The sequence below is a fragment of the Taeniopygia guttata genome, chromosome 21 (assembly GCF_048771995.1).
Source record: "Taeniopygia guttata chromosome 21, bTaeGut7.mat, whole genome shotgun sequence".
NCBI classification, from domain to species: Eukaryota; Metazoa; Chordata; class Aves; order Passeriformes; family Estrildidae; genus Taeniopygia; species Taeniopygia guttata.
The window spans coordinates 2,062,307-2,089,673 of NC_133046.1; the positions used below are offsets into that span (position 1 = coordinate 2,062,307).

At 45.5% G+C, this 27,367-nt stretch overlaps 2 protein-coding genes and 1 long non-coding RNA gene across 27 annotated transcripts in view; 1 reads left to right on the forward strand and 2 right to left on the reverse strand.

The window, feature by feature from the left end:
- The window catches only part of GNB1 (G protein subunit beta 1), a 34,808-nt gene extending 31,237 nt beyond the window's left edge, over positions 1-3,571 (reverse strand). For 3 of the 22 annotated variants that reach the window (XM_030289152.4, XM_012570415.5, XM_041720352.2), the window contains exon 1: positions 3,430-3,571. The gene's annotated coding sequence lies outside the window, so the exon portion shown is untranslated. Of the gene's footprint in view, positions 1-2,355; positions 2,701-2,765; positions 2,937-3,024; positions 3,345-3,429 lie in introns of those variants that run through there. The other 19 variants (XM_012570416.5, XM_012570411.5, XM_030289150.4 and 16 more) reach the window with 16 other exon arrangements.
- LOC115497990 (uncharacterized) lies at positions 2,675-27,304 on the forward strand. Of its 4 annotated transcripts, none has more exons than XR_005982334.2 (5): positions 2,675-2,721; positions 4,487-4,575; positions 6,170-6,208; positions 12,000-12,162; positions 27,178-27,304. It is a non-coding gene; the product is annotated as an uncharacterized lncRNA (long non-coding RNA). The 4 variants fall into 4 exon arrangements; XR_003963534.4 differs by lacking the exon at positions 27,178-27,304 and adding an exon at positions 21,027-22,713; XR_005982333.2 differs by lacking the exon at positions 27,178-27,304 and adding an exon at positions 21,858-22,713.
- On the reverse strand, positions 20,159-23,624 carry TMEM52 (transmembrane protein 52). The gene is made up of 4 exons (XM_002193789.6): positions 23,250-23,624; positions 22,449-22,493; positions 21,080-21,249; positions 20,159-20,771 (listed from the first exon to the last, which is right to left on the reverse strand). Exons 2-4 carry the CDS (start codon positions 22,478-22,480, stop codon positions 20,479-20,481), a joined length of 495 nt encoding a protein of 164 aa, XP_002193825.4. The 5' UTR covers positions 22,481-22,493; positions 23,250-23,624; the 3' UTR covers positions 20,159-20,478.
- Positions 27,305-27,367: the final 63 nt, after the last annotated feature.

Sequence of the window (27,367 nt, forward strand, 5' to 3'; positions counted from 1 at the left end):
AATCTCACTTCACTCTGCTCCTTTCTGATCCTGTACTAAAGGCCAAAGTAGTAGTAACAAAAAAAATGCACAAGTAATTTCAGGTTTAACAGGACATTAACATCAATGGAACTAATAGTTTATTGGGCAGTATTCTTAGTTTTAAAAATGTTCTTGAAACACCAGAGGAGTAAAGTGCACTCTGCTAATTTCAGTTTTTTGGTTTTTTTTTTTTTTTTTTTTGTTTTTTAATTAAGAAAAGCACCAGCACTGCAAGCCTCAACTGAAAATGAGCTCTGCTGTTCCCAGCTTCCTTATGCATGAGCTACAGCTGGGTTACTACAATAAACTAACAAACAACTGATTATACATTAAGTAATAGATAAACAGTAGTAAAATGTTTGATAATATCAAAGGTTTGGAGGTCACTTGAATACAGGAGACATAACAAGCTTTTCTTATTTTTCTTGCTGGGAAGTGCATTGTTTTAAGCCCGAGTCCAGTATATCAAATATTAACCAAGCTATTTTATTTAGGCTACCAAAGTTAAGGTGTTTGGCACTACGGTGAAATATCACAGGAGTTACAAATCTAAAGTCCATTTTTCTCGGAAGATACTAAAAACCACATGTAAAAGGCTTTAGAAATTTGCAGTGCTGTTTTGAAACAGACTACTCAGACACAGAGCTGTTTTAACACCCCCTCAAGCCTTTCTTATTCTTGCCCATTAAAAGAACAGTTATCCAGAGGATGGCAGTAATTCTGGGTCAGCAGCAGCATTAAACCCTGCACAAATTGTGAGTGTTCTGAAGCAGACAGGAGACTCTTGTGTCACAGAAAGGCACCTGTCTGCACATGCTCTGATCTGAGGATTACCTGGCCAGCAGACCCACGGCCCAGCAGCCTTTGTGTACCTGTGCTCTACGTTTAAAAACTGGTTTTTAGCAACAGGCTTAATAAAAACTAGGGACATTTTGGTGGTGTTAAGCAGGCACTGCAAGGTAAAAATGAAAATTGTGTCACCCCCTTATTCAGTTAAGAGCCTATATGAACATTTCAATAAAACTATTTACTCCTCCCACCTGGTTGCTATCTGGAGGAGCTCACAAAAATTAAGGAAAAAAAAAAAACCCACAGATTTCTCACAGCAATCTTCCAAATGCTCCTCCTACCCCCACCCCAGAACAGAAGAAAGCAAAGAGAATGAGAAAGTAAATCTAAAACACAATTACGAAATAAGATCTAGTTTGGCAAAGCTGGGGTGAGGAGGAGTTGAAAAATGAGAGCTGCCTTGCTGCAAACGCCATCTTGTTGCAGCTACTGGGCCCAGGCACAGAGAGATCCATTCATTCACAGCAAAAAGAAAATCAAACAGACACCCTGGCTAATCTGCAGCCACCAAAACAACTACACTATTATCACCCCTTCTCCTTCTCCTCTCCTCAAGCAAAGGGAGAGAAATAAACTCTGATCTATCACATTTAGGGACGGATTTAGGTATAAACACATCATCTTCGTATTCTCATATGTATCGACAGCATTTTCTCTTGATTCACATTCTCGTGTCCACATCAGCTTAAAATATGGGATAAATGTCTCACGATTAGGTGCAGATATCCTACAGCAGCAAAACGTTTAATTTTTCAGTCTTAAATCGCCTCCCCAAGTTGAGCCAACTATTCTCAAACGCTGTTTCAATAATCACTTAAGCCTTACGTTTACAGTGCTTTCCTCCTATTTCCTCCTGTGGAGACAATACATAATAACGTGGCAGTCTGCACATCCTAGAAAGGATGCCTGGTTTAAAACGAGTCCCAGCCGTGACTTTGTTAGAGAATAATGAAATATCACATTCGTTAAAATTTCAGTTCATCTTCAGGAATGATAAATTGACATCTTATAACAACCTCTACATCATTCTGATTTTCTTCTAGACAAGATTTTTTTGTTAATAAAACGCCTCATCTCTTTCATATTTACATGCAAGGCTTTATACATCTTCGTTCCCTGCAAAGCTGTAGGATTAAAAACCCTACACGTTCAATATCCCTTGCACGGATAAAAAAAAAATAATGCTGAAATCCTTTCGATAAAAAGCTCAGAATTTAAGCAATATTTTAAACAACATTTCCAAGGAGAAAATTCCATCTTTCTGTTGTAGCAAACACCCTCCATGATCTTCGTTATCGCTGCTACGGGCACACAAAAATATGCAGCACCGTAATACATGGGGGAACAAATATGCGGTTTGAATCCATCCTCGGTTCCGGTTCTAACGAGAACAAAACCTTCCCTACCCCTCCCTCGCCCAGCACACCCAGCATGAGCCCCATCTGCGAGCCCTCGGCTGGCTGGGGGTGCTGGAAGCAGCCTTACCCTGTTTGTCTCACCCCCGGCTCCTCTTAATCAGTTTTCCACCATTACAGCAGCCACACCATTGCTTTTTTTTTTTTTTTTTCTTTTTTTTCCTCCTCCCCTTCGAATCTCTCTCCAAATATTCCCTCTGCCGGCTGGATCGCTCGGGAACTCGCCTTTTGTGGCTTAAGACAAGACCCCAAGACCGTCTAGCAGGGACCACTACAGCGTAATTATAATTAAAAATGGAACCCCGCAATATCCGAGGTCTCCTCCCTTTTCGCCTGGAAGCCTTCGAGAGGGAATCAGTCCCACCCCCACCTTTTTCCCCTCCTCCTCCAGCTACAAACACACTTCTTTTTTAGGGGAAGCTGGAGCCCCGAGGAGGTGGGAAGAGCGGGGGAGGGGGGCTATTTCCAACCCCGCCATACCGAGGGTCGCCGAGAACGGGGGCGATGAGCAGGCGGCGGCCCGGGGGGCCCCCGGTGCGGCGGCGGAAGGGGAGGACGAGGCAGGAAAGGAGAGGGAAAGGAGAAGTGCTGCAGGAGGAGGAAGCGCGGGGGAGGGGAAGGAGCGGGGCTGAGGGGGAGCCGAGGGAAGATGGCCCCGGGGTGGGGCCGGCCGGGGCTCGGCGGGCGGGAAACGCGTTCTGAGGGACCCCCGCCCTCCCCGCACCCCTCACACGGTTACCTGCCCTCCCGGCCGCTGCTCATGAACCGGGCCGGTCCGTCCGCCGCCCGCGGTCCTGCCCGCGTCCCGCCGGCCTGGGGAGGGAAGGGGGGCGGAGGAGGAGGAGGAGGCGGCGGAGGAGGAGCGGGGGAGCCGCCCGCGATGCGCCCCGGCGGGTCCCGGGGAAGGCGGCAGCGCCGAGCGGGAAGGAGGGATCCGCGGGGGAGGGGGTGTCGCTGGGTCTCGACTCCTCCTCAGCCCGCTCAGCTCCCCGCAGCCATCGGGCAGCGGCAGCCTGGGCGCGGCGAACCTCCCTCCTTCCCCTCCTCCCTCCGCCCCGCCCGTGCTGCCCGCCCGGGAAACCCCGGCTCGGCTCCCACCCCGCCCCGGCCCCGCGCGGCCCCGCCGCTCCCCGCCGACCCTCACCGGAGGCTCCGCCGCCCCGGCCGCCGCGAGCCTCACCGGAGGCTCCGCCGCCTCCACCGGGCACCCGCCCAGCGCGGCCGGGAGGGAGGGCGGGCGGTGCGCGCTCCCGGGCGCCTCGCGGTGCGCGCTCCCGCGCGGGCAACGCCCTTCGGCCCCGTACGCGGGCGGCGGCCGCGCGCTCCCCGCCTCCCGCCCGCGCTCCCGCGCGCTCCCTCCCCTCAGCGAACAAAGGGCGAGGGCGGGCGGCGTGAGGGGCCCCGCGGCCGCCCCAAAACAAGTCCGAAAGAGCCGGATGGGGACAAAAAGACACGAGAGTGAACCCACAAATGGCGTTTAAGCTGAGGGCTGGGAGAGGCAGAGCCTCCACATCACGTTAAATGGGAGCGCTCCGGGCTGCCGAGCGGGAAGGGCCACAGGCCTTACATGCTGCTCACAAGAGGCTGGCAAGCAATAAATATCTTCTTATAGGAGAGACTGCGGGAGCTGGGCCTGGTTAGTCTGGGAAGGGAAGACTGAGGAGGGATCTCGTTAATGAATAAAAATATCTCCAAGGGATGTCAGGGCAGAGTGCCAGACTCGTCAGCGGTGCCCAGCCACAGGACGAGGAGCAATGGCTGTAAACTAAACCAGAAGTTCCTCCTCAGCATGAGGAAGAGCTTCTTTCCATGAGGGTGGCAGGGAGCAGCTGGGCATGGAGTCCCTCTTTCTGGAGCCACCCCAAACCTACCTGGACACTCCTCCTATTTAATCTGCTCCAGGTGACCATGCCTTGGCCAGGGTGATCTCCAGAGAGCCCTTCCAACCCTCACAAATCTGTGATTCTGTGTTGTTTCCCTCAGGAACTTGACAAATAGCAATTCTGTAGCTTAGAACTTTTTTTTTTTTTTTTTTTTTTCCAGCTTGGCTTATAAAGGTACTCCACACAGCCAAAGTTTCCAGAGCATTCTTTTCATATTCTCCTCACAGCCTCCATCATTGCACTGGAAGGGTTTGCATGAAAGAGAAAGTAGGAAAAAAATAATAAGGAAGCATTAAATTTGCAATTTCTGTCTTGCAGACCTCACGTAAATCAGGCAGGAGAGATGTTACCAAAATGGAATAATTTCCCACCAGAACTCATACTGAAACCCTAATTAATATTGAAAAGTAAGTAGAGATACAGTATTGCATCACTTTCTTCCCATCACAGATCGAAATCTGGGTTTTTTTCCAAATATTTGTTTATACCTTGCTAAAATGTGAGATTACTTGGCAACCAAAATAGGTTCATAATAAAAGTAAAACAACCCGCAGCATTATAGCCAATTTTCAATTAAAACCTATCCAGCATGAATACACTGTAATAAAATAAACAAAAGACCCCACAACACACAAAAACCTCACAAACACAACAAAAAACAAACAAAAAAGGTTAATGAGGCCAATATTTCTTCTGCAAACTCTTCCCCTAGTACTTTCTTGCTTCCCTAGAATGTAAACCAGTTCCTTCTGTCATGCCTTCTGAAGGGAGGTGTGGTTACCTTTAATTAGTAAAAGAAAGGGCAGGTTTGCCATTTAAACAGTAGGAAAGTGGATTGGCTATTATTCAGGTTGTCTGTTATGAAAAACTATTAGATCCTGGCGTGGTTAAGCCTTTGATTTATGATGATCAAATGTTTATTTTTAAATAACTTTTATGATGCACTAAAGCTTTAATTCATCACCTTGAGATTTACAAATAACAAAATACGAAATTTAGTGACACTAAAATAAATTATTCTTGAATTAATGTCCCAAATTGCTAATATTCTTTCCAGTAACCATGGGGAAAGTTCTGTTCCACCCCTGAAATGTGGACAGGAATTATCCTGTTAAAATCTGTGGAACCACATTGTATGCAGATGGGGATGTCAATGTTCTTGAGGCTAGAGATTCATCCAGCATCCCCAGCTGGAAAATACTGATTAAATCTAAGTGCTTAAGAAACACCACAAGTTTATTAGATATTTGCAAAGTTGCCTACAGATTTCAAAAGCAGTTACACACAATATTTTAGTTATTAAATCTAAGTGCGATTTATAGTAGGCAAGTTGCATGTTGGTTTTTAAAAAATTCTTTTTAGTTAGAGATTGCTTTTAGACTTAGCAGAGATTAAAATATCCTTGTGGGAGTACCCCATTTATGTGGAAAAGAATGACCACTAAATACATTAGGCAAAAAAGGTACTATGCATAAAAGATTTTTAAAAAGGCCTTGTTTTACAAAGGAAAAATTCTCAATCTTATGAGATTTTGTGGAAAATTTTCAGCCAGCACTGGATCATACAAAAAAATCTGTGTAGTGAACAAAAATAACATTCTGAGATTGATAGCAAATAGTAAATCACATTTTGCTTCTTTGAGAAAATAGCTGCATTGAGATTTTGTTATTAGACTAAAACAGTTGCAGTGTGAATTATATCATAAATTACATAATTATAAATGATATAATTTTAAACTAATGCATGCTTTTTTTTCCCATTGCACATTCTTATCATACAGATATCTTATCATACTGCTTTTCCTCTTTAGATTTCTTTTACATGCTTTTACCAGTGGTGCAATTCTAATAAATAAACATGGTTTGGTCTTCTTTTGGGTTTTTTTAATAAAATATACATTCAGATCTTATCCTCTCCTAGGACTCTCTATTTTTTTTTCTTCCATTCTAATTTTTATGCATTCCCTGTTTCATGACAGCTAAAGGGAATTTCTGTCCACAGGTCTGTGCTCTGCCATGTCTTCAAATCCATGGAATTTGGGTAAGGAAAGTGGATCAGTCAGAAGTGTTTATAACACATTTACACACAGCCAATGCTTTCACCACACCTATTCTTTTGTAAGAATACAACTGTTGCAATAGCTCCTGTTTCTGTTCCAGTGACTTAACTGCATCTTACTCTGCAGTGAGAAGTTTGATTGATGGACACCTACACTGCTGTCGTGGGGAGGGATCCTGGGGCTTGGAAATGGTTCTTTGCAGAGGGGAGGTTGTTCCAGGTGGGCTGGGTGGGTTTTGGTTTGGTTTGTAAATCTCCCTGGACAAATCAGTTTTGCTGCATTTTAAAACCTGGCAGAAGAATCCCATACTGCTGTGTGCAACAAGGTGGTTTATTCTGCTGTCCTCATATAATCCTGTGCTGGAAGCTGCTGCACAGGCATTATCTTTAGGGGTTTTTTTTAAATTTCTTTTTCATTTTTAATCCAAAATTTTCACATGGATCCATGAACTGCCATAGTTTGCCCTGTTCAGTGGATGAATGTGCAAAACACCAGATTTAAGTGGATTTACCAGACATAAGTTTATCTGTTTCTATAAACTGCAAAAATATTGTTATAACTAAAAGTTTAGCTGAAAATACCTGTGAATACTTGAAGATATGGTATCGATAATGAATAAAACAAATTGTAATGGTTTTTTGTTAGTCCAGGTTGAAGTTAGAGTTTTGGTCCTGGGTTAGAGCTACAGAAAACCTCTCTGTAGAAAGGTTGCTCCATAGTTCTCCATTGCAAAATTTCTTGCACCTTTTTCTCAATCATCTGACATTAACCCCTTTGTAGGGAGCATCCAGGGTTAGGTGAAGCTTTGGGCAGTTTCACTTCTTAAAGTAATTAATTTTTGCATACAAATACCATTGTTATAATCAAAATTTACTGAAAATATTGCATTATTCTTATGGTAAATCAAGATGCTCCTTGTCTCTGACAGAATAACTGTCACCAAACAGGTATAAATTATGCTTTCTACAAAAAATCAGCACTTCTCAAAATGGCAAAGCTCCTCAAATAGTATAAGAATACTGCTGAAGTAATAAATAATTATGTTTTGCCTCCTTGCTTTGTTACCTCAGACCAACTCAAAACTCCACCTCATATTCCAGAATTCCAGAAATTCCATAACATTTTGTCTGCCTTTGTGTCCCTTGATGGCTGCAGAGTGCATTCTTTGAACCCTGGAGAGAGCCAAGGAGACACTCACGTGATTTTGAATTAGTTTGAAGTTCTCCATTTGGTCCCTAAAGAAAAGCAGAACTCTCATTTCTCCTGACATTGCACCAAAATTAAAGGAAGCTTAGACAATGTCTAAACTTCAGCTGTGCTTCAGTCCTGAATCTATTCAGAACTCCTTTTTTTTACCATTGTTTTATTTTTTAAAACTTGATTCAGAGCTGTTCCAGCCTGCTGTTATTTGCCACTTCTTTAACAATTGGATGACAATCATCACTGCTACCTTCTGAGGAAGGACCCAGGTAGCAGAATATCAAGATCATTCATTAGAGAAAATAAATAAGTAAAAGCAAACTGAATAGAAATCCTCAGTGGGGCCAAGCAGAGCAAAAAGTAGGAGTAGCTCAGTCTCCTTAGTTACATTCTGCATTCTCACAGTTTCTTTCAGTTTCCCTATTATTATGGAACAAAAGAGTTATTTTAAACACTTCTGAGAACATGGCATAAAATTAGCAAAACTGTGTTAGTCTGCAGAGAATATAATTGACAAGGTTTTAAGGTAAGGAGAACTGGTTCTGAGAGTCTTCGTGTCAAATAGCAAAGTCCATCCAACACCTGAGTTGATAACTGATACAGTCATGGAATTCCTGAATTCCATTCTTATGGTGAGGGTCAGGATGGGTTATGTGTGAAATGGGTTCAAGGACAGTTAATTCAGAATTGTTGAGAGATTTTGGAAGTCACTTCAAAATCCCTTGGAAAAATTAATTGCTGTGTAAGGGAAGTAGCAGAGTTGTGAAGGCTCAGAGCTTTCCTGGATGTGTTCCTGGGAATGTTATAATCATGTCTTTTATGTGATTGTCTTGGAATATTTTGTCCTCAACAGAGGCAAAATTGGAGCAGGACACACTGGGCTCCATGTCCTTAAAAAGGCATTATCTCTAGTCCTGTTTTCTCACAAGTTCTAATCTTGTTTTCTCACAAATTATGCCTGGAGGTGCTTTCATTTCCAGTGAAAAACCTTGCTCCTATTCACTTGTGACCCGTTTAAAAAAATCAGTGCCACAGGTATCTCTCACTTCAACAATAATACAAATTTATTCCTAGTTCCTGTGTTTGGCAGAACTTGTAGCATTTTCCAAAGCCAAAATAATACAAATACTGCTGTCTTAAATGTAGGAAGCTGATGCAGAGTGATGTGAAATTCTTCAGCCACCAACACCCAGCACTTTATGGAAAGAAGGGAGATGAAATGTTTGGGTTGCTTGAACCTGGATCTACTGTTCCTCACAGTCAACACCTGATTTTGTACTGTCATACAAATACAGAATTTGTAATTTATGTGGATACTTATTCAACGAAACACAAAACTTCTCTGCTGGGAGTGCTCTGTTCTGAACTTTTTTTTCATCTTCCAACTTTGAAGCATAGACGGGTGTCTCAAGGTTGGTCTGAGCATACTCATGCACTTACTGAACACCAATTCTCCTTTGTTTTCATTCTGTTTATACAAATCCATCTTGAGAGAGCCAGAAGAATAGCTTTGAGGGTTTTCTTTTCTAGAATCAGAATTGTGTCAGAGCTCTTTTCCATGTGCTGAGGATTATTCTGGTTTACCTTTGTGCTCAGGTATTTATTGTGAGTTGACATTTTTGCTGTACCTTTAAAAGCCAAGCTGTAGCTTGGCTTTTAAAAGTCCTTTGTGGCTCTTGGAAAACAATAAAATAACAACAAAGGGAATTGTTATAATCATCTGAGAAATCAGATTCTGCGTTGTGTGTTTACACACATCTATAAACACACCCAAGCAATTGCACACATGCAGGTCTTCCTTTAAGTAGGTAATATTTGGGTTGCATGAAGGCTGATCAAGCAGTTTGAATAAAAGCTTAAAGTCTCGTATTTCCCCATTTAAAGCCTCATATTTCCCCATTTAAAGGGACTTTCCTCGAGGGGTTCATTGAGCAACAAACAGAAAAACAACTGGGACCCAGGAGGTGCTTGGAGTTTAGAATCCACATTGAGAATTCAGCCTAGCTACTAAATTTTCCATTATGTCAGACACACCAGACCTGTGGTGAAGTTTGAAATACCTTCAAAGACAAGAGAGAATTTGCTCACCTTGCTGTGTGTCAGATTCCCATGGAGCTTCCTTCCCGTTCTTCCATCCTTGACAGAGCAGTGTGGGAAAGTGGGCACAGGTGTGTGTCCTGGGGGAGCTGCTTCCAACCATTTCTGTTCTCTCCAAGAGCCTGGCCTGCAGCTGAAGGAGAACTTCAGTGCCACTGCAAGATTCTAGAATCCAGAAAACAAAGATGCAGTTATAAAACAAAAATATTCATGGTCAGGGGATTTGTACCACTGTCCTTGGAGAATCCCTTTGAAGTTAAAGCCTAATTGCCGTAGAGAAGGTTGGAAAGTTCAGTAGGCATTAATTGAATTGCAGTAGGTAATAAAATGTGTAGGTTCAGTGATAGTTACATCCCATACTCCACAAATAAGTATTTATTTGGGAAAATGTGCTGGGACCAAGCAAAACACAGTTCAGTTGCTGCTCAGGATGAAAGAACTTACAGCCACGTTCTACTCATGTCCTTCAAGCAAGGGGCTGGACTGGGTTCTAAATTTACAAAAAAGAGAACTTTGCTGTGACCTCTGGGTTCTGTTACAGTAAATATCCCAAATCTCAGACCATTTGTCAGCAATTCTGTGAAACCCTTCCTTGGAAGGATCTGTTACAGAGAACATGTTATAAAATCCATGTTTCCAAGCAGTAAAACAAAACTCATATGGAGTGTGACATCTCTCTAGCCACTGCTCAAGAGAACTAACAAAAGCCAACACAATTGGATTTTCAGAGTCTGAATGAATGAAGGTTGTAGTAAATAATCAGCACACAAAATTTAGTTTTTATACAAAGTCAATTACATATGGTGGAAAAAAATAAGCCCCTCTACATGTATAGTTTTGCTTAGTCAAGCCAAAATATTTATTGAAGAAATAATTGTGATGGAAAATATTTTTATAAACGTTAAAACACAAACAAGTCTGGACTAAGAAGTTGCAAAGAGTCAAGAAATACATTTAAAAATAGATACTCAAAGTAACATAAACCACCCCTTTCCCCAGTGATAACATTATCATGAACAATCACAGAATTAGGAAGAAAACCCATAAAAACCTGTTGTTCTCTAAAAATCTTTAACTTTTCACTCACTGAACAATCCAGTTTCAGAATTGAGAATAAAACCTACTTGTTGGTGATTATTGTGTGTTGAGATGTGGTCCTTGATTAAAGACATTTACTCAAGAACTGTCACAGCTGGAAATCAGCTTTTATATTTCACTAGGAGCAACATGAAATGCCCATTTCTCACCTCCAAAAGCTCAGCACCAAGCCCCAGAGTTGCCAACGTGTGTTGGGATGGATTTGTGCTCTTCCATTTCTGGTGGGGTTGTGCCAATCCCATAAAGCAGAAAGGTCACTGGACTTTTGTGATTCCCTCCACAGTAATGCCAATAGGGATTTGCATCAGATTTTTTTTTTTTTTTTTTCACTTTGCAAATTTTACGTTTGCAGTGGAAAAATCTGGATTTCAGGTTAGGGGTCCTAGATTGCAAGTAATTTAAATTCCCTACTAACCTCAGCTTGGGAACATCCTAGAAAAGATCCAGCAATATCAATGTACTGTTCAGCACTTAACTAAAATAGGCAAAAAGACAATTTTATGTAAATGGACTTACAGCAGGATTTTGAACCTCTTAGATTGCTGGGTAGTACTTCAAAGAATAGTTTCATTTCCTTTGAATTTAATATTTTAAAATAATTGGTTGGTTTCAATTCTTCACATTTCCACCTTTTATTTAATTTCCCCCTATGGATTATGGGCTACCATTATAGCATACCTACAAATAATTTCATTTGTAAGGGATTCAAAAATAACACCTTAGAGAAAAAACAAACCATGAAAAACAGTTCATATCAGTACCACCTTCCAGTATTAGAAATATAATACCCAAATGTACTTTTTACTACTTAAAGTATGTTTAGAGTTCCATTTATTTTTATGATCAGATGAGTCAATTTCAATTTTTTCTTGTCCCCATAGTTCCGTATTGGGGTTTAAATCCTTGTAACAAATGTAATACAAATGAAGATGAATGACATTTTCAGTACTTTTAATAAAACCTCTTTCCGTTGCCAAAATTAATGTTGGAGTCAAAGCTAAAAGCACTCTGTGGTTTCCTAATATGCACCAGTCAGCAGAAATGCATCCAGAGACATCATCCCCCTTTGGCATTTGTAATTGATGCTACTCCTATTTATTATTTATTAATCTCTCACTTTGAGCAGCTGGATGTGACTGAAACTCAAGGACTCTTTTCCATTTTCTTGTATGAAGTAGCAGGTGACTGGTGGGTTTTAACCCCTTCCTGCTGCCCAGGCAGCCCGCTGCGGTGGCACTGAGGTGACTCCTCTGTGTGATGGCACTGAGGTGACTCCTCTGTGTGATGGCACTGAGGTGATTCCTCTGTGAGATGGCACTGAGGTGACTCCCCAGTCTGGCAGTGGCACTGAGCTGACTCCCCTGTCTGTGCTTTCAGATGGTGGCATGTTCCCAGCCCAGCTGGACGTTGGCAGCACGTGTCTCCTGGGAGAGCCGGCAGAGAGGAGCCAAGGGCAGTGTTCTGCTCTTTCTGCATGGGCCGCCCGAGGTTATTCTGCACTTGCTAAAGCCAGGTGTGAATTTCTGCCTGGCAGTCAGAGGTGAGTGGGGAGCAGAGACTCCATGCAGGGGGTGGCAGAGCCCCTGTCCTGTTCCTGTCCCGCTGCCCAGAGCAGTCCTGGGGCTGTCCTGGAGGGGCTGGGCCGTGCGGGTGCTCTCCCCTCTCAGTGCACTCTGTGTGTGGCTGCTCCAGCTCTGCTGTGAAGGCACTGGGGCAGGTGTGCCTCTGTTCCTTCCCCAGTGTGGCACGTTCTGTTCAGGAGAGAGACTGGGGATGGAGTAACCTCCGCCTGGTGGAGCTTAGTCATGCTCTGCAAGCACAGCCTGCTGGGTTTGGTACACCTGCAGAGAATTCCTGTAGGGAATATGTGCACTGTGAACTGGCAGCAGAGCCACATCCCAGTGAGAGCCCCACAGGCAGATTCCAGAACTGGAAGCATTGTGAGCTGCATCAGTGCCATGCCATATTTCAGTTTAGCCCTGGTGAGAGCCCCACTCCATGGCACTTTGCTTCTGGGATGCTGGTGAGGATCTCTGCACACAGATCCACAGCTGCTGTTCCTACAGACGTAGCTCAGGGGTCTCTAATGTTGTGCCATGCTCAGATGTTGCCATTCTTTCAGCAAACTTCACATCAACTTCTAGCTGTAATGCTGATCACGTTTTTCCTGATTTGGTTTGAGGCTCAAACTGGGCAATTGAACTGCCTGACCCTTGGCCTGAAGTCTAGCAAGCTGTTTTTAAAGGGCACCAAAGCCTAGATAAAAACCTAGGAAGTGAAATTAGCCTGGTATAATTAGTGATAGTTTAGGCATTGACTGGATCCAAACCTGCTTTTCCACAGTTTTTCTTACTTTGTAATTGTAGCAAAGTCACATGATGGCTGAATTTCTGCCATTGATTGATGCTCACTGTCATCAGTAAGAATTTGACCGTGCAAATGGTTTGAATGTCACTGAGAGTGTCACCCTTGTTGGTTGTGTTTGCTTCACGTGCAGGTACCAAACACAGCTCAGCAGGTGAGGATATTTTGGGATTAAATGTTGTCACCAAGAGCCACTGGTCTGTGCTGCCTCCCTTGAACCCTTGAGCTGAAGGTGTTGGCCATAAACTCAAACTCTCTGCAGTCCTGAGAGTTTGCACTTGCACTGGCAAGGCCAAAGAGAGTTCCCTGCTGTTCTGCATATAAGGAGGTGGAGGAAGGAAATCTGGAGAGGAAGCTGAACTTCCTGTGCCAGAGATTTTATACTGGAGCCTTCCCTGAATTCAAGAATATGCAGCCACAGCTTTAGATGTGAATCACTAGAACTCAGACATGCAGATTTGAAGAAAGACCCTTCTACATCCACACCTGTGTTTTGGGACTCATGTCATAAAGAACAATCTGATTTTTGGACCTAGCAGTTGCCTCTTCCATCCCCCATCTCCAGATGGATGAGAAACTCCCTTTATTTTAGTTTCATTTCTCTGAATGTTGTTTCAGACTCAGAGGAGCCAATCTGGGTATCAGGATTAGCCACAGGTCCATGGGTAAATGGCTGCACAGAGTTACAAAAGGGAAGAGGCACCAAGGAGCCTGAAAGGAGCAGGCCTGATCACAAAAATGGAAGGGGACGGGAAGAAGGGCTGGGTGTGACAGCCACCAGTTGATTAGACACGTGTACACACTTGCACTTTCATGATTTATAATTATAAATGGATTAAGAAGTCGCCAAACTAATTCCATAGATGCTGTAATTATCCTGATTTTGTTGTGCTGTCTAATTACATTAATGTGTGTTACCTGATATCTTGAACTTTGATTGAATCTTGGAGATTTTGTACCTAAAACAGTGGGATGTGTTAGGAAATCAAGAGGTAGGAAGCAATAAGAAACTTTGAATCTTTGTTGCAATTATTCTGGCATAGCACTGAGCAGTGGGTTTGCAGTGTCTCTAGCTACAATTCTCTTACGATTTTTCATCAATAACCATTTTGATTGAAACCTGGGGGAGCAAGGCCAAGCTCTGATGAAATACGTTTTTTTTTGTTGGTGGCAATGTGATAAACTAGAGAAAGGAAGGGAAATCTCTTGTCCTTCTCTGGCCTGGAAAAGCATTATTCCTTGTGTTCCTTTTTTAAATCCAGGCAATTTCCTGTGCTTCTGAAGCGTGGTCTCCCAAAGGAGGAGTATTTCTGTAGCACCTTCCACCCCAAAGCCCCGTGCAAAGCAGGAGGAAGGTTACATTTCTTTTTCCTGTTCCAGCAGCTCATCCACTTCTGATTAAACAGTTGGTGTAGAGCAGGGGAGAGAGGGGAGATTCATCTTCCTCTGATTTCTGGTTTCACCTTGGCACTCCCCTTCCCCTGGGGCCACGCCGAGGTGGCCGCTGTCACAGCCGGAGGTGTCACAGCCGGTGGTGTCACAGCCTCCCTGGCTGCGGGATGGGAGGTGATGCAATGGCAGTGCCAGCCCTGCAGTCCCCCTGTGCCCAGGTGGCACCGCCGCCAGCCAGGGGAGAGGCTCAGGGACGGCCATCCACGGGGGACTTCACGCTCTGCTTTCTGCAGCTCCTTATTGCACAGGCAGGAGGAAGCATTAAACAGCACACTAGAATTCAGGGGAAATTCCTGGGTGATTTAGACAAGTTGGAGTTAAATATTTGGATGATTAAGGCATCGAAGCGTCTGACGTATGAGGGAAGGATGAGCAAGCTGGGAGTCTTTGGCCTCAGGATGAGGTGATACAGGAGGGATCTATAAATACCTGGGGGGAAAGGATAAAGAAGGCAGAGGCAGACTTTTCTCACTGGGCACCATCTTGCATGGTAAGAAGCAGTAGGAATAATCCCAAATACAGGAAATTCCACTCCAACAATCCAAAATGTCCTATTTTCACCGTAAGGGAGGTCAGACAGTAGAACAGGTTGCCCAGAGGGGCAGTGAGATCTGCATGCTTGGAGAATTCAGAGCCACAGTGGGCAGGGTAAGCTGCTCTGGCTGGCCCCAGTGAGCAGCAGGGGCTGGACTAGGGGATGTCCGAAGGTCCCTTCCAACCTCTGGATCCTGGAATTGTTTACCAATGGAAAATAGAAGCAGAGACATTGAAACCTATCTGGATGCCCAGGATATCTGTGGTAGAGCTGGAGTCTGTCACACTCCAGGACGTTTCTTGATCAAGAGATAACCCTAGTCATTATCACCGATTTTTCCTCATTATTACAGTGGAAAATAATCAAACATACGCTTTTTTATTTCCCAGATGGCCTGAGCCATTTGAAAGTCAGTATTTTACAGCAGGTACTGTGGGCCTTTTATCAAGAGGGGAAAGTCTAAATGCGAAATAAATAAGGAATAAAACCATACCACGTATTTTCCCCTTCCAAATAACCTCACTGAATGTAATTGCTGCTCTGTGTGTTGGCCTTGCAGTCTGCCCAGGCGACCTTCACCGGGGCCACTCCGGCTCACTTCCCCCATCTGCCGGGAGCAGGTAGCTCAGCCAAGGGCGGAGGAAGCGTTCTCAAACACACACGGGGTGTTTATTTTTATGGCCGTCTGCTTTGCCGGCTAATCGCAGCTCGATTGCCTTCAAACCCAGCCGGGGTGACCTTATGTGCGGGGCACAGCAGCTTCTCCCACCTTCAGCACAGCGGCCCGGGCTCTCTGACAGCCTGGCAGGGGTTTTGGGGAAAGAAACTTCCCAGCCCCGAGGAGCTCAGCAAACCTTGCTCCTCTGCCCCAGCGCCTTGCCCTAGTTAGGAATGTTGTGATGAGGCACCTGAAGTCCAGGAGCTGTTTCTAAATCTCACACTTTGCCCAAGTTTCTTCTCCAGATTTGCCCCTTAAGAGGGGGAGGGAGTGGGGAGGTTTTTTCCTGCACTTCATGTCCCACACAAAGTTCATCATGCTCTGACTGTACCTGTATTTCAATGTGACAGCGCAGCCCACGCTCAATGTATTCATCCCCCAAATTCTGTGCAAGAAAAGGCAGTGCTACAGTCCCTGTTCCACAGACCAGGGTCATGTGGGAAGTCTGTGGCAGAAAAGTCACCAAAGTGGGTTTCCCAGGCCAGTACTTGGACCTCAAGACTGCACTTCCTCACTTGTGGAGTGAAGTAGTTATGCCATAAGCTCCTAGCATGGAAAGAAAAAACAATGCACAAATAAGAGCTCGACATCAGGCTCTTCTCTTTTGTTTTGTTTTTGATCTACTTGGGAAAGCAGAGTAAAAAAAATGAGTAAAAATTAAGCACTTTAATACAGATTCAGGTTTGCACATACATTTCTAAGTCTGAAATAGAAATTGATTTTCTCCTTTCACCAAGTGCCCAAGGTGAGCTTCATTATTAAAAAAAAAAATTGAAATATCTTTGAAAGTCTGCATTCTTTTCTACAGGCCCCTTTTTCCTTCCAGTAAGATAAAAGAGAGCAATGCTGGCATTTTATATTCTAAATTTTGACTGACCAGAACAAAATGTTTTACCAGCAATGTGGGTTTGCACCTAAGCCTTTTTTGTGCATTGAGTTTGACCTTAGGATGTAGAATTTCATAAAACATTTATTGTCTTCTCCAGTTTTTAGAGCACAATTCCCCTGTGATACTTTGTTTTCATCATCTGCGCTGAAAAGGATTTCAAGGCTTCTCTCACAGTTGGAATTTTAATTGTGGGTGAAGGAAAGAACCTCTGCTACTTGCAGCAAAATTAGTCAGTGTCTCCCTAAGCAAAAAGATTTACAACAGGTAAAGAGGATTAGGATCAGAACCAGGAGACAGCCAAGAGTATGAAGAGTGGTTGTAGCAGAGATATTTTGTTCCATAAATGAGCAGGTTTTGCACGTGTCCCAGTGTCCCACTCATCCATACTGGCAGCAGCAGTGATCCTTTTCCCTCAAAAACTGCAGCTGATAAGGACAAAATGAGTTAGAAAACAAAGAACCAATCCTGAGCTGTTTGAGGCAGACAAAGGCAACTGCAAGGCAAACAAAGAAATGTTTTTTCTCTGACTTTTCCTCTCTCCAGACCCCACTGATGCCTCAATCTGGATGCTGCAGGTTTACCACTAAATACTCTCCAAAGATTATAATGCATCAATTATCAAAGCCATTCTAGAGGTACCACTTTACTTATATTGTTAACGAGCTTGGCTATAAAGGGATTTGCAGCCTGAGCTTCATGACAGAGCCAAGGTATAATTTGCTCTGGGCTATAAAGCCCATGAATTATTGAGAAAATTTACTTCCATGTCTGCATTTTCTTTCTGAGCACAAGTGCTCGTGCTGAGTGCATGTGTGAGAGAGGAGAGTGATGGAGGCTCCAGCCTCGGCAGTCCATCTCCCCAGCACAGGCTCTTTCACACAGCCAGCAAAGAACAGCAGAAAATAACTGACAAAATGATCATTTTGAACAAATGAGAGAAGAAAAATTGCATGCTGAACAGTGCCAAACTGAGGATCAAATAGAAATCACAATTAAAATGCACTTTGGGTAATTACAGAGAGGGGCTTTTCCCTTAGAGATGTCACAAGGCTTGTGTGGATATAATCAGACTTGAATAAATTTAGTGATGGTGAAACCCACCAGTCTGACAAATCAGAATTCTTAGATCCTGCATCAGGCCAAGCCTATACTCTGCTGTAGCACCAACCTCCCCCCAAATGTTCTTTTTAAAACTGGTTTCTTCTGGAAGCGAGGTTTTGGAATCACAAATTCCTGCTTCCCCACAATGTCCTGCTTTCCCTCCTTCCACGCTGCATACCCAACTAATAACTTCTGAATTCACTGATAACTTCTGAATTCGCAACTAATAACTTTTGCATCCACTGACCAATTCCAAGCAAAGTGATAGAGAACTGCAGGTTCCAACACTGTGAAGTTCTAAACTGTTCCATGAAACAGAAGCTGTGTAGAGATGAGGGATCTCTTCAACCCTCCATTGCAAGAAGGACTCCATCACGGCATCAGCCTTAGCAGGCTCTGGAGAAGGCCACTCACAAGAAAGGCCTTAATAATTTCCTAACTGTGAAGGTTACACAGCGAACTGAGCTGCTTTGGGTGTGCAGAGGGAAGTCTGTGTTCCTGAGGGCGGACTGGGGCAGTAATTGCTGTTAACAATTTCTGAATTAATGAACTACGGTACAAGGCGAGAGCCTGGGCAGAACACAAGACTTTTCCTTGTGCTAGAAAGGAAACACAAGATCATGTTCTTATTCCCAGGAAGTCACAGGTATTTGGGGTTTTCCTGGGTTTTGCATCCCCTGTGCCCGGACGGACGGACCCGCGGGTGCCGCGGCGGCAGGAGCCGGGCAGGGCAGTGGGAGCTCCCGCAGCCGGGCCGTGGGGATGCTCTGAGCGCAGCCGGCAGGCAGGGACTGCCCTCTTGTGTCAGTCGCGATTCTTTCACTCGCCTGGCTTTCCGTTCCCGTCTCTGTTTGTGAGTGAGCGCTCAGCCATTTCCCTCCAGCACTAATTCCTTCTTCTTCCTTCCGGCTTCGTTCTGGATGCTGTGGAAAAGTTCAATAAATAAAAATACATCTGCTGTATTTATGACTTGGAGACATCCAGAACTGGCCATATATTGCCCTTCCAGCCAGAGACATCCAATAGTTACCCTGGCTTACACCCAGCCTCCATCTTGACACAGATAAGAAAAGCAGAGGAAAGAATAAAACAGGAGAAATATAATGAAGGATGACAGAGAGGAGACACAGGAGAAGCAGATTTGTTGCACCAGTCAACTCTCATAGTAAGTTACATGCAAGTTAAATATAGAAGAGACCCTTCCCTGGGGAGCCAGACTCATGGACAGCTCACACACGACTCTGCAGCAGCATCTTGGGCCTGTGGCTGGCAGAGATCTTCATTTTGAAATCATTAGTGCTCATTTCCAGGGCAGTTCTTGCAGTAATGGTTGTCAGAGAATAACAGTCTTCTAAAAGCTGTGCAGGCTTTTGTGCCCACCACTTCTACTGCCTGTTAATGACAGACACCTAAATTTATGCTACATTCACTAATAGCACCGAGCGCTCAGGCTTTGCTTGCTGCTCTTACCCAGAGCAATGAGCCCCCCTGGCAATTGCTCATGTTCTTAAAGCAGCCAGATTAGCACCTTGCTAAAGTGGATTCAGAGAAAATCACTGCTCAGAAGTGGACAAAATTTGGACCATTTGGAATATGGAAGGGCAAGGGAAAGAGCTGGCATTAAATCCCTGCCTCTGGAGTCCATATTTTTGTCTGTGCTGCTACTGCTGTAATCAGCTCCGAGCTCCCAGTTCTAAAATGATGCTCAGCAGTTATCCCTCTATCAGTCCTTCATTTAGAACCATCCTAAGAGTATTTTCTTTGAACTTTTGCCCAGCTCATACTGTGGTATTTGTATCTTTAACTTATTCTGGATGGCTCAGCACAAGCATGTTTTGTGTCACCCTGCTCATTCCTGAGCTTGTCCATGTTCTGAACTGGTAAAAGCTTCCAGGAACCTGTGATTTTTCTTTCCTGTGCTGCCTGAGACTCTGACACCTCAGCAGATCACAAAAAATAAAGGCACCTTTGAAATATTTGATGAATATTTGAAACACATCAATAATACCAAACCATATGTGCAAGTGTCTCCTTGGAATTAATGTGTAGTTTGTCTGGAAAAAATAAATAGCAAAGGGAACCCACCCACAAGGCAACACATCTTGAAAATAGAAATTGAGAGATTTATAGAAGCTGAAAAACAATCCCATGTGGTCTCATGACCACCACCACCACAGAAGTGTCGTGTCTCATCTGCCTCATTCCCTTTGTGCAGGTGTGAAACCACACAAAGCATTTCCCTCCACACTCTCCTGTCCTGGCATCTTCCTGCTCCGTGAGGAACATGAGCCACTGTGCAGCACTTTGTCCTCAGCAGTTTCCTGGGCAGTTGTGTTCTCAAAAGAAGAGAAACTACAGAGGCTGTTCAGTGTCACTTGCTGGGATTCCCCCTTCAATTCCAGCTTGGGAAGCTTCTGTTCTAGTACAACAGCTTCCTGTTTGTGCTGTTCTGAGTGTGTATTCCCAAGGTGGCAAAATTCTCCTAACCTTTTTTATTGCTGGACACAAGGAACATTTTTTTTTATCAGAAGATGAACATTCATTCACGTCCCACTTTTACAGGCATTTTTAAACTGCTGCCCTTTTACCTCATTTCATATCCTTGAAGAATCTTTACCAGGGGATTACAGCAGTCACAGAAAACATTTCTTCTGACAGAGCATTACAAGGGCATGAAAAGAAATATCTTTCCATCATAACCTACTTATAAACCCAAACTCTTTGTGTCTTCTTTAACTCTTACAGTCCTTCCCTTACTTTTCTCCCCATCTGAACTGAGTCAGACCTGTGGCTGTTCTTATGTGGCATCTTCTGAATCTTCTGAATTTTCCTGTCTTGCTGGATCTCTGTTGATTGTGTCAGGTGGGGACTGGCTGGGATTCAGCCCACGTGGTGTCACCTGTTCAGGGATTTCATCAAGTTTCTGGTTTGTCCGTGCCACTTGCTTTCCCATTTGAACAGCTTCATCATAGGAAGGTGGCAGGTCCATGGCATAGAGGCTGTAAGCAGGAGGGGACACAGTGTTCTTATCCATATCCACAAATACCAAGGGAATCTGGACACTTGGAGGGTACTGCCATGAGCTGTATGCTGTGAAGAAAAAGAATTAAAAATAAAAATTAAACACCTGTGTGGGAAACTGATATATAAAGGGCTAATCCTGCTTTTTTTCCAGGAAATTACTGATTTTTGTGTTTTCAGAACAAAGGCACTGTATACTAAAGCTCTCACTCCTGGTCTTCAGTGTCACTCACTGTCACCCTGATCCCTCCCTTCACCTCTTGTGCCCACCCCGTGGGGCTGGAAGTTGTTCTGGGAGCTCACTGAGAATTCCTGTTCCTGCAGGCCCAGGTTCAGGAGCAGTGCTCCGTGGAGCAGGGGACTCCCAGGGTACTCACAGGTCACTGTGCTGTGGGCAGTGCTGTCACTGTCGATGCCAATCACTGCCAGGTCACAAGGGTGCCGAGGGAAGGTCTCCACTGGGAGCCTTTTCTTCCGGCAGCAGAACTTGACACAGCTCGCTGAGACCCCACAGAGCAGGAGCAGGAACACCATCAGCAAGATCAGCCTGAAACAGGGGAAAGACCATCATCACTGCTGCTGTTTCACTACTTCTGAACCAGAATATAATTTCACTTGAAATGGTTGGAAGATCCGCCGAGCCTCCTTGATTTAGTTCTGAATGGGTGCTGGATCCTGGATTAGGAAGGTGGATCACAAACACTCAATCACAAGTTGAAGAACTGCTGCCCATAAGTACAACCCGTTCTGGCTCACAGGTGCTGTAACATTTCACTATTTTGGGTCATTTTCAGCTTCTGTGCAGGGAGAATGGCTCTGCTTTCCACAGCAAGAGAGGGTTTGTACTTGGAGGGAAATACAAGCACAAACTTCCACAAGTCTAGGGCCTCTCTTTATAAATGAGGATGGAAATGATATGATGTTAAATTATGCTTATGCCTTGAAAACACAATTCTATCTGTAGCTATTGCTTAAGGAAGTCTATAATTTAATAATTTACAATGTACCTAGACTGATATACTTGTGTTTCAGGTTCCCCTCTCCACTGAGACTCCACCTTCCCACCTCTCAGTTTCTCAATCCAACTCCCTCTTCTCGTGGAGGCTTTTAGAAGCCTTCTCGATCTATTTTTGGTAACTGTGTCTTTTTAAACAGCTTTGTGTATCAACAAAAGTTGCAGCAGACTGAAGGATGTGAAGTAATCAACTCCCTCTGTGTGCTGCCACCAAAGCCGATGTATGGACAGAATGCAAACTATGAAAACGATGTCAGGGCACCTACACCAGGTGTGAGGTAGGAGATGAATCCTGTTGGGAATTCTCTCTCTTGTCCCAGTCTCCCCTCCCAGCAGGACGTGCTGGAGCTCCGAGGGGAAGCTCAGCAGAGGGTGACAGTCCCTGTCCCATAGAAGGGAATGAGCCCAGCATGGGCCCAGCAAATCCCTGCTGGAAGCTGCCCTGTGCCAAGAGCCAATGGCCAGCAAGGCTCTGGCTATTTAGGAAGAATAAACAAGCCCTGGAGTTCAACCCCAGTGCGCTCAGAAGGGAAAGATGACACAGCCCTCAGTGAATGCTGGTCCCCACCTGACACCCAATCTCCCCTGGCCTCATCCAGTCCATTCCTCTGCAAACAGAGAAACCCTTTCCTGATCCTGCCTGAGACAAGCGTTTCCACTGCCTTGCTCCAAGTCCTGCTCATAAAAACTTCCAAATGGTTCTGGGTGAGGAAGATTAAAAGCCAACTTACCAGACATACCACAGATTTGTCCAATCAGACATGTTCTGAGGGCATCTGTGAAGGAAGGCAGATGATTCACTGATTTAAATAGTGCATGTATGACAGGGAATGCATTCCCTGGGGTGGAAAAGGGAAAGCACTCAGTAAGAGTGTGGAGCAAAACCACTTGAGATTGTTCTTCATGGTTGTACCATTACTCCAGATGAGAACATGCAAATAATCCCACTGTAAAGGTTGCTTCTGAATCAATAAATGTTTTTATTGAGTGGTGCTTTACTCTTGCTTGGGAGAGAGAATTACATGTGTAGGATTCCCAAAAAGCCAAATCAGTGTTAAAGGTAACTGAGATGAGGTGCCTCATACCAGAGGCCTGTCTGAAAATGCTGGTCTAGACAACTGCCTGTGTCCTCCAGATATTTTAAAGTTATTTTTTCCATAGCTCCAATGCAGGCAGAAATTGCTTTCTCCAGCTCTAGTGCAGTACAAAAGGAGGAGGACAGCTCCTGTGCCATTTCAGCAGGGTTATGTTACTGAACCTCCTGCAGTGGATTTCCTGTACCAGAACCATGGCTCTGACCACAGGACAGCATCTGCAAACTGTTCAGAAGTGACACTTGGGAGTCGTCTTGGGAGAGAACCATTCCTCAGTCCACAGAGCAAGGGCAGCCAAGTGAAATTTAAAAGTCGCTGACTGTCTTAGAGATCAAAAAAGAACTTGTAAGGGATGGCCACGAGCAAGTCACCATTCTGGTGTGGGAATGTCTCTTGGTCACGGTGGGAAAGGTTTGGGAACAGGCAGTGGTTACTCACCGGGCAGAGTTCTCCCCGTTGTTCCCAGAACAGAGCGGTGCCTAGGAAAGGGGGAACCCGGGCTGGGATCAGCAGGATCAGAGGAGAAGTGCCTCGTCTCCGTGCTGCATGTGCCAGGGAGGCTCCGGGCGGCGGGCGAGTGTCCGTGAGCGCCGCAGCCCCCGGGGAGCCGCCGCCGCCGCCGCCGCTTCAAGGACACGCGGCCGCCGCTGAAAGGGGACACCGAGCGCTGGGGACAGCCCGTGCTGGGCAGCGCAATAAATAACCGGCATCATCCCCGGGGGGGCAGAGCCGCGGCGGGGCAGGACCGGGCAGGACCGCCCCGCCCGGGCCCCGCGGCCCCGGCTCCTCCGCCCGCCCCCGCGGGACGGACCGGGGCCGGGCCCGGGCGGGGCAGAGCTGCCCGGCTGCCCCGGAGTGCCCCTGTTCCTGTTCCTGTCCCTATCCCTATCCCTGCCCCTGTTCCTGTCCCTATCCCTGTCCCTGTGCCTGTGCCTGTCCATGTTCCTGTCCCTATCCCTGTCCCTATCCCTATCCCTGTCCCTGTCCCTGTCCCTGCCCCTGCCCCAGCCCCTGTCCCTGTCCCTGTCCCTGTCCCTGTCCCTGTCCCTGTCCCTGTCCCTGTCCCAGTCCCTGCCTGCCCCTGTCCCTGTCCCTGTCCCTGTCCCTGTCCCTGTCCCTGTCCCTGTCCCTGTCCCTGCCTGCCAGACCAGGACGCCAGGGAGGGGACAAATCCCCGCTCGCAGAGATTTGCCCGGAGCGATCCGGGACTGCGCGGTGCTGTGGCCAGAACAGAGCCCATCAGGTGTGCAGCAGCCGGACACACCCCCTGAGCCTCTGCGGTGTCACAGGGACTTGAAGGAGAAATAAAGGAATGAGAAACCTGGTATGAAATATATATGAGTCAGAAACAAATCTTTAGAAGAGCAGATAATTTCCTCTTCTAAAAACAACCTTGTTAAAACACGACTGAAAAGGTATTGACGGCTCTTTGGGACCCGTGTGCTCCAGGCTAATTAACTGTGTCGACCATTTCAAATGTAGAAATTCCTTATCTCCACCCATGAGCTTTTGTTGTGTTCTCCTCCCTGTCCAGCTGCAGAGGGCAGCGATGGAGTGGCTTTGGTGGCACCTGGTGTCCTGTCAGGGCCATCCCGGGGCAGCCACTGCATCCCGGGGAGCACCAGGTGATGTTCCCTACTGTGGATTCCTAGAACTGAAGGCCAGTGTTTCCAGGCTCAGCAATGGCATGTGACAAAGTGACTGCAGAATTTTCCTCCAGCACTGCTCAGGGTCATGGGGCCATTGCTCATTTAGGGAAACCTGTGCTCATATGTGTGAAGCAATCGCTGGAGTCACTTCTGGAGAAGCAGAACTTTAATTAATATGAATTAATGAATGTGTATGACACTAGTGCTTACTCTTTCACTCTTTGCTTCACAAACGAGCTGGGTTTGCTTTCAAGGATTCTTAAGATCATACATGGGGATGTGAAATGCTCATGAAACCAGAACTGTATCATGGCATGTATCAGTGCCATGAAGTTAATGTTTGCTTTTAAGTCCAAATCTGAAAGCATGAGTTTGTATCCAGGGACCCAAGAGCGGTCACAGTTGCAAAACTGAGTTTGAAAGCAGAATGGTCACAAGGGCAGTTAGAAGACAAGAAAACTTCAGCTTCCAGGAAATGAATAAATATTTCTGAGGTTACATTTTCCATATTGTCCTCACAATAACAGCTCCATTCCTACTGAAGTCCTGTGGTATGGAAACAGAAACACCGGGTTCCATGTTGAGAGTCACCTGGCAGTTTTAATGCCCAGTGTGCTACAACTGTGCATAGCCCACGCTGGAAGCACAGAACTGAGCAGGGTTGGTGCCTTTCCAGGAGATGAACTTGCAGGAGCTGTGCTGAGCTTCTGCTGGGCACTGGGACTTGGCACTGATCCATGCCAGGAGAACACACCAGCACTCCCAGCTCTGTGTGCTCAAGGAATTGCCACAAACTCACTACTTCTGATCAGCTCCATGTGTCTGAGTTACCAGGGAATTGTTTCCATCTTCAGTTGTCAATTTTCTGTTGACTGGGGAAATATCAAGAAGCTGTTGCACATAACACACATTGTACATGAGAATTGCGTGGGTAGGAGCATCCTCACAGAATTCCTACATTTCTACTAAACTGAAGGTGTGCATCCCTGATCATTGCAGGTTTGCATCATGATGATTCTGATAGTGACAGCTCTCAATGGAATGGCAGTGAAACATCCAGGGTTACATTTTGCAGACACAGTAACTGTGCTTTGACTTTTGAAACTGTAGTAGTGTCCCAGGTGAAGCAGCACAGTCTGCACACATTCCCAGTGGCTCTGCTTTTCCACATCAGACAATTTGTTTTCCCTTCCACATCAGCTTGTGTCTCTCACTGCCCAAGTGCTGCCCCATGTGAGAGCTGGCGCTTCACACTCTGTGTCCCCAAAAAACAAAGCAATCCAAGAGAGGGAAACCCAATCCTGCCTGAGCAGCCATTGTGGCCCCAAGAAGACAAATCACTTTCGAGGCCAAGCTAAAATACCAGGCTTTCCTCTTACGAAAGGGACTAAAACCTGCTCAGATTTCCATAAGTGCTTTATAGAACGTCAGTTGGAGTTTTACAGGGAGATTTTACTTTATTTTCAGTCCTCCAGAAATAACCACCTGTTCCTGTTATCCTGGTCCAACCCTCCCCCGAGAGAACAAACACATGCTGAATTTTAAATGTGGAGACTTTGACCAGAGAAACCCAGAACCTTATGTTCACTTCAATCCTGTGAAATATCGATCCACGTTCTCCAGTCCCAGGAATGCAAGTGCAGTGGGTGACACCTCTGCTCGCCTTGAGCTGCTGGGTACCAGTGTCAGTGGCAGCCTGCTCCTTACCCAGCCTAACCCTGTGAGGGCACCAGTGTCATTGTCTTTACATCATTCTTTAATTTTTTATTTCTTTTCATCCCCTGGATGCTTTTTCTGAGTACCTGACCTCAGTGAAGTGGAAGATTCCTGAGATAGGGGTGTTGTTTCCTGGTAGACAATGTTACACTTGTTTTCAGCATTCTGTATGGTTATCATACCCAGAGTCTGGAGACTGATTTGTTGTCAGCCATCACTTTTTGCTTTCCAGGAGTGAAATCTGAAGGATCCTCACAAAATGGATGCTCACAAATGCAGAGCCTGAAGTAGCTCCTCCACTCCCACACGCTGTGCCCTTCCTTGCTTACTGACAGCTCCCGTGCCATGAGGTCACTGTGAGTGGGCAGTGCTGTGTGCAGTGCTTTTAGTGGAAGTAGTGGTATTTGCTCACCCTTTTGGGGCTGCAGGGCAGCCAGCACACAAAGCCCATTGTGCCCAGGCCCAGCTGTGCCAGCAGCAACACCCAGGGCCTCCAAGGAAGGCAGAGCTGTCCCTGGCTGGCACTGCCACCCCCAGCTGCTCCCCACCCCAGGACACTGGGATTGCTTCAGCATCTGCCTTCTTTAGACTGAAGAGTTAAGTGACTCCACAGGCACTCGATCCATTATTAAATGAGAACACATCTCAATGGATCAAACACTGGCTGGAAAAACAAGGAACTCCCTCTTCACTCCTACAAACTCCTCTGTCAGAGGGGGAGCCTGGTTAAAATGTTCCTTGTGACAATTGCTGCCCTGCTTGTTCCCGCAGTTCCCAGCTCGTTACCACAGGGATATTTACAAATAACGTTTCTATTTTCTGATTGCATCATCTGAGTCAGGGATTTAACAGCTACAGGGGCCAAAGGGCAACACACCCTCGGAGTGGTGGGAAGGGAACTTTGCCACAGACTGTGTGACTCAGGAAAGAGTGTGATAAGAGATGTACAGGATTATCCTGTGTCTAACGGCTGCTGCCTTCCTGCTCCCTCCACTCTCCAGCTCTGCACTTGCCCTGAACCAGCTGCTGCTTCCTGACAGAACTTCCACCTGCAGGGCATTCTGGCTTCCCCAGAACAGCAGGATTCTGCTCTCACCCAGAATTCAGCAGAAGGCAAGTACATAAATACAAAGTTCCTGGACAGCCAGGATCTCTGGAAAGTGTCTGACCATACCCAGGGAACAGGAATAT

What these genes read in the sequence shown, in the direction of transcription:
- TMEM52 (XM_002193789.6), bottom strand. Translation starts at nt 22,480, where the DNA reads ATGTCTGATTGGACAAATCTGTGGTATGTCTG. An exon ending in ACAAATCTGTGGTATGTCTG is followed by an intron (nt 21,250 to 22,448) that starts GTAAGTTGGCTT and finishes CCCCTGTTTCAG; the next exon opens with GCTGATCTTGCTGATGGTGT. An exon ending in TGCCCACAGCACAGTGACCT is followed by an intron (nt 20,772 to 21,079) that starts GTGAGTACCCTG and finishes TTTTCTTCACAG; the next exon opens with CATACAGCTCATGGCAGTAC.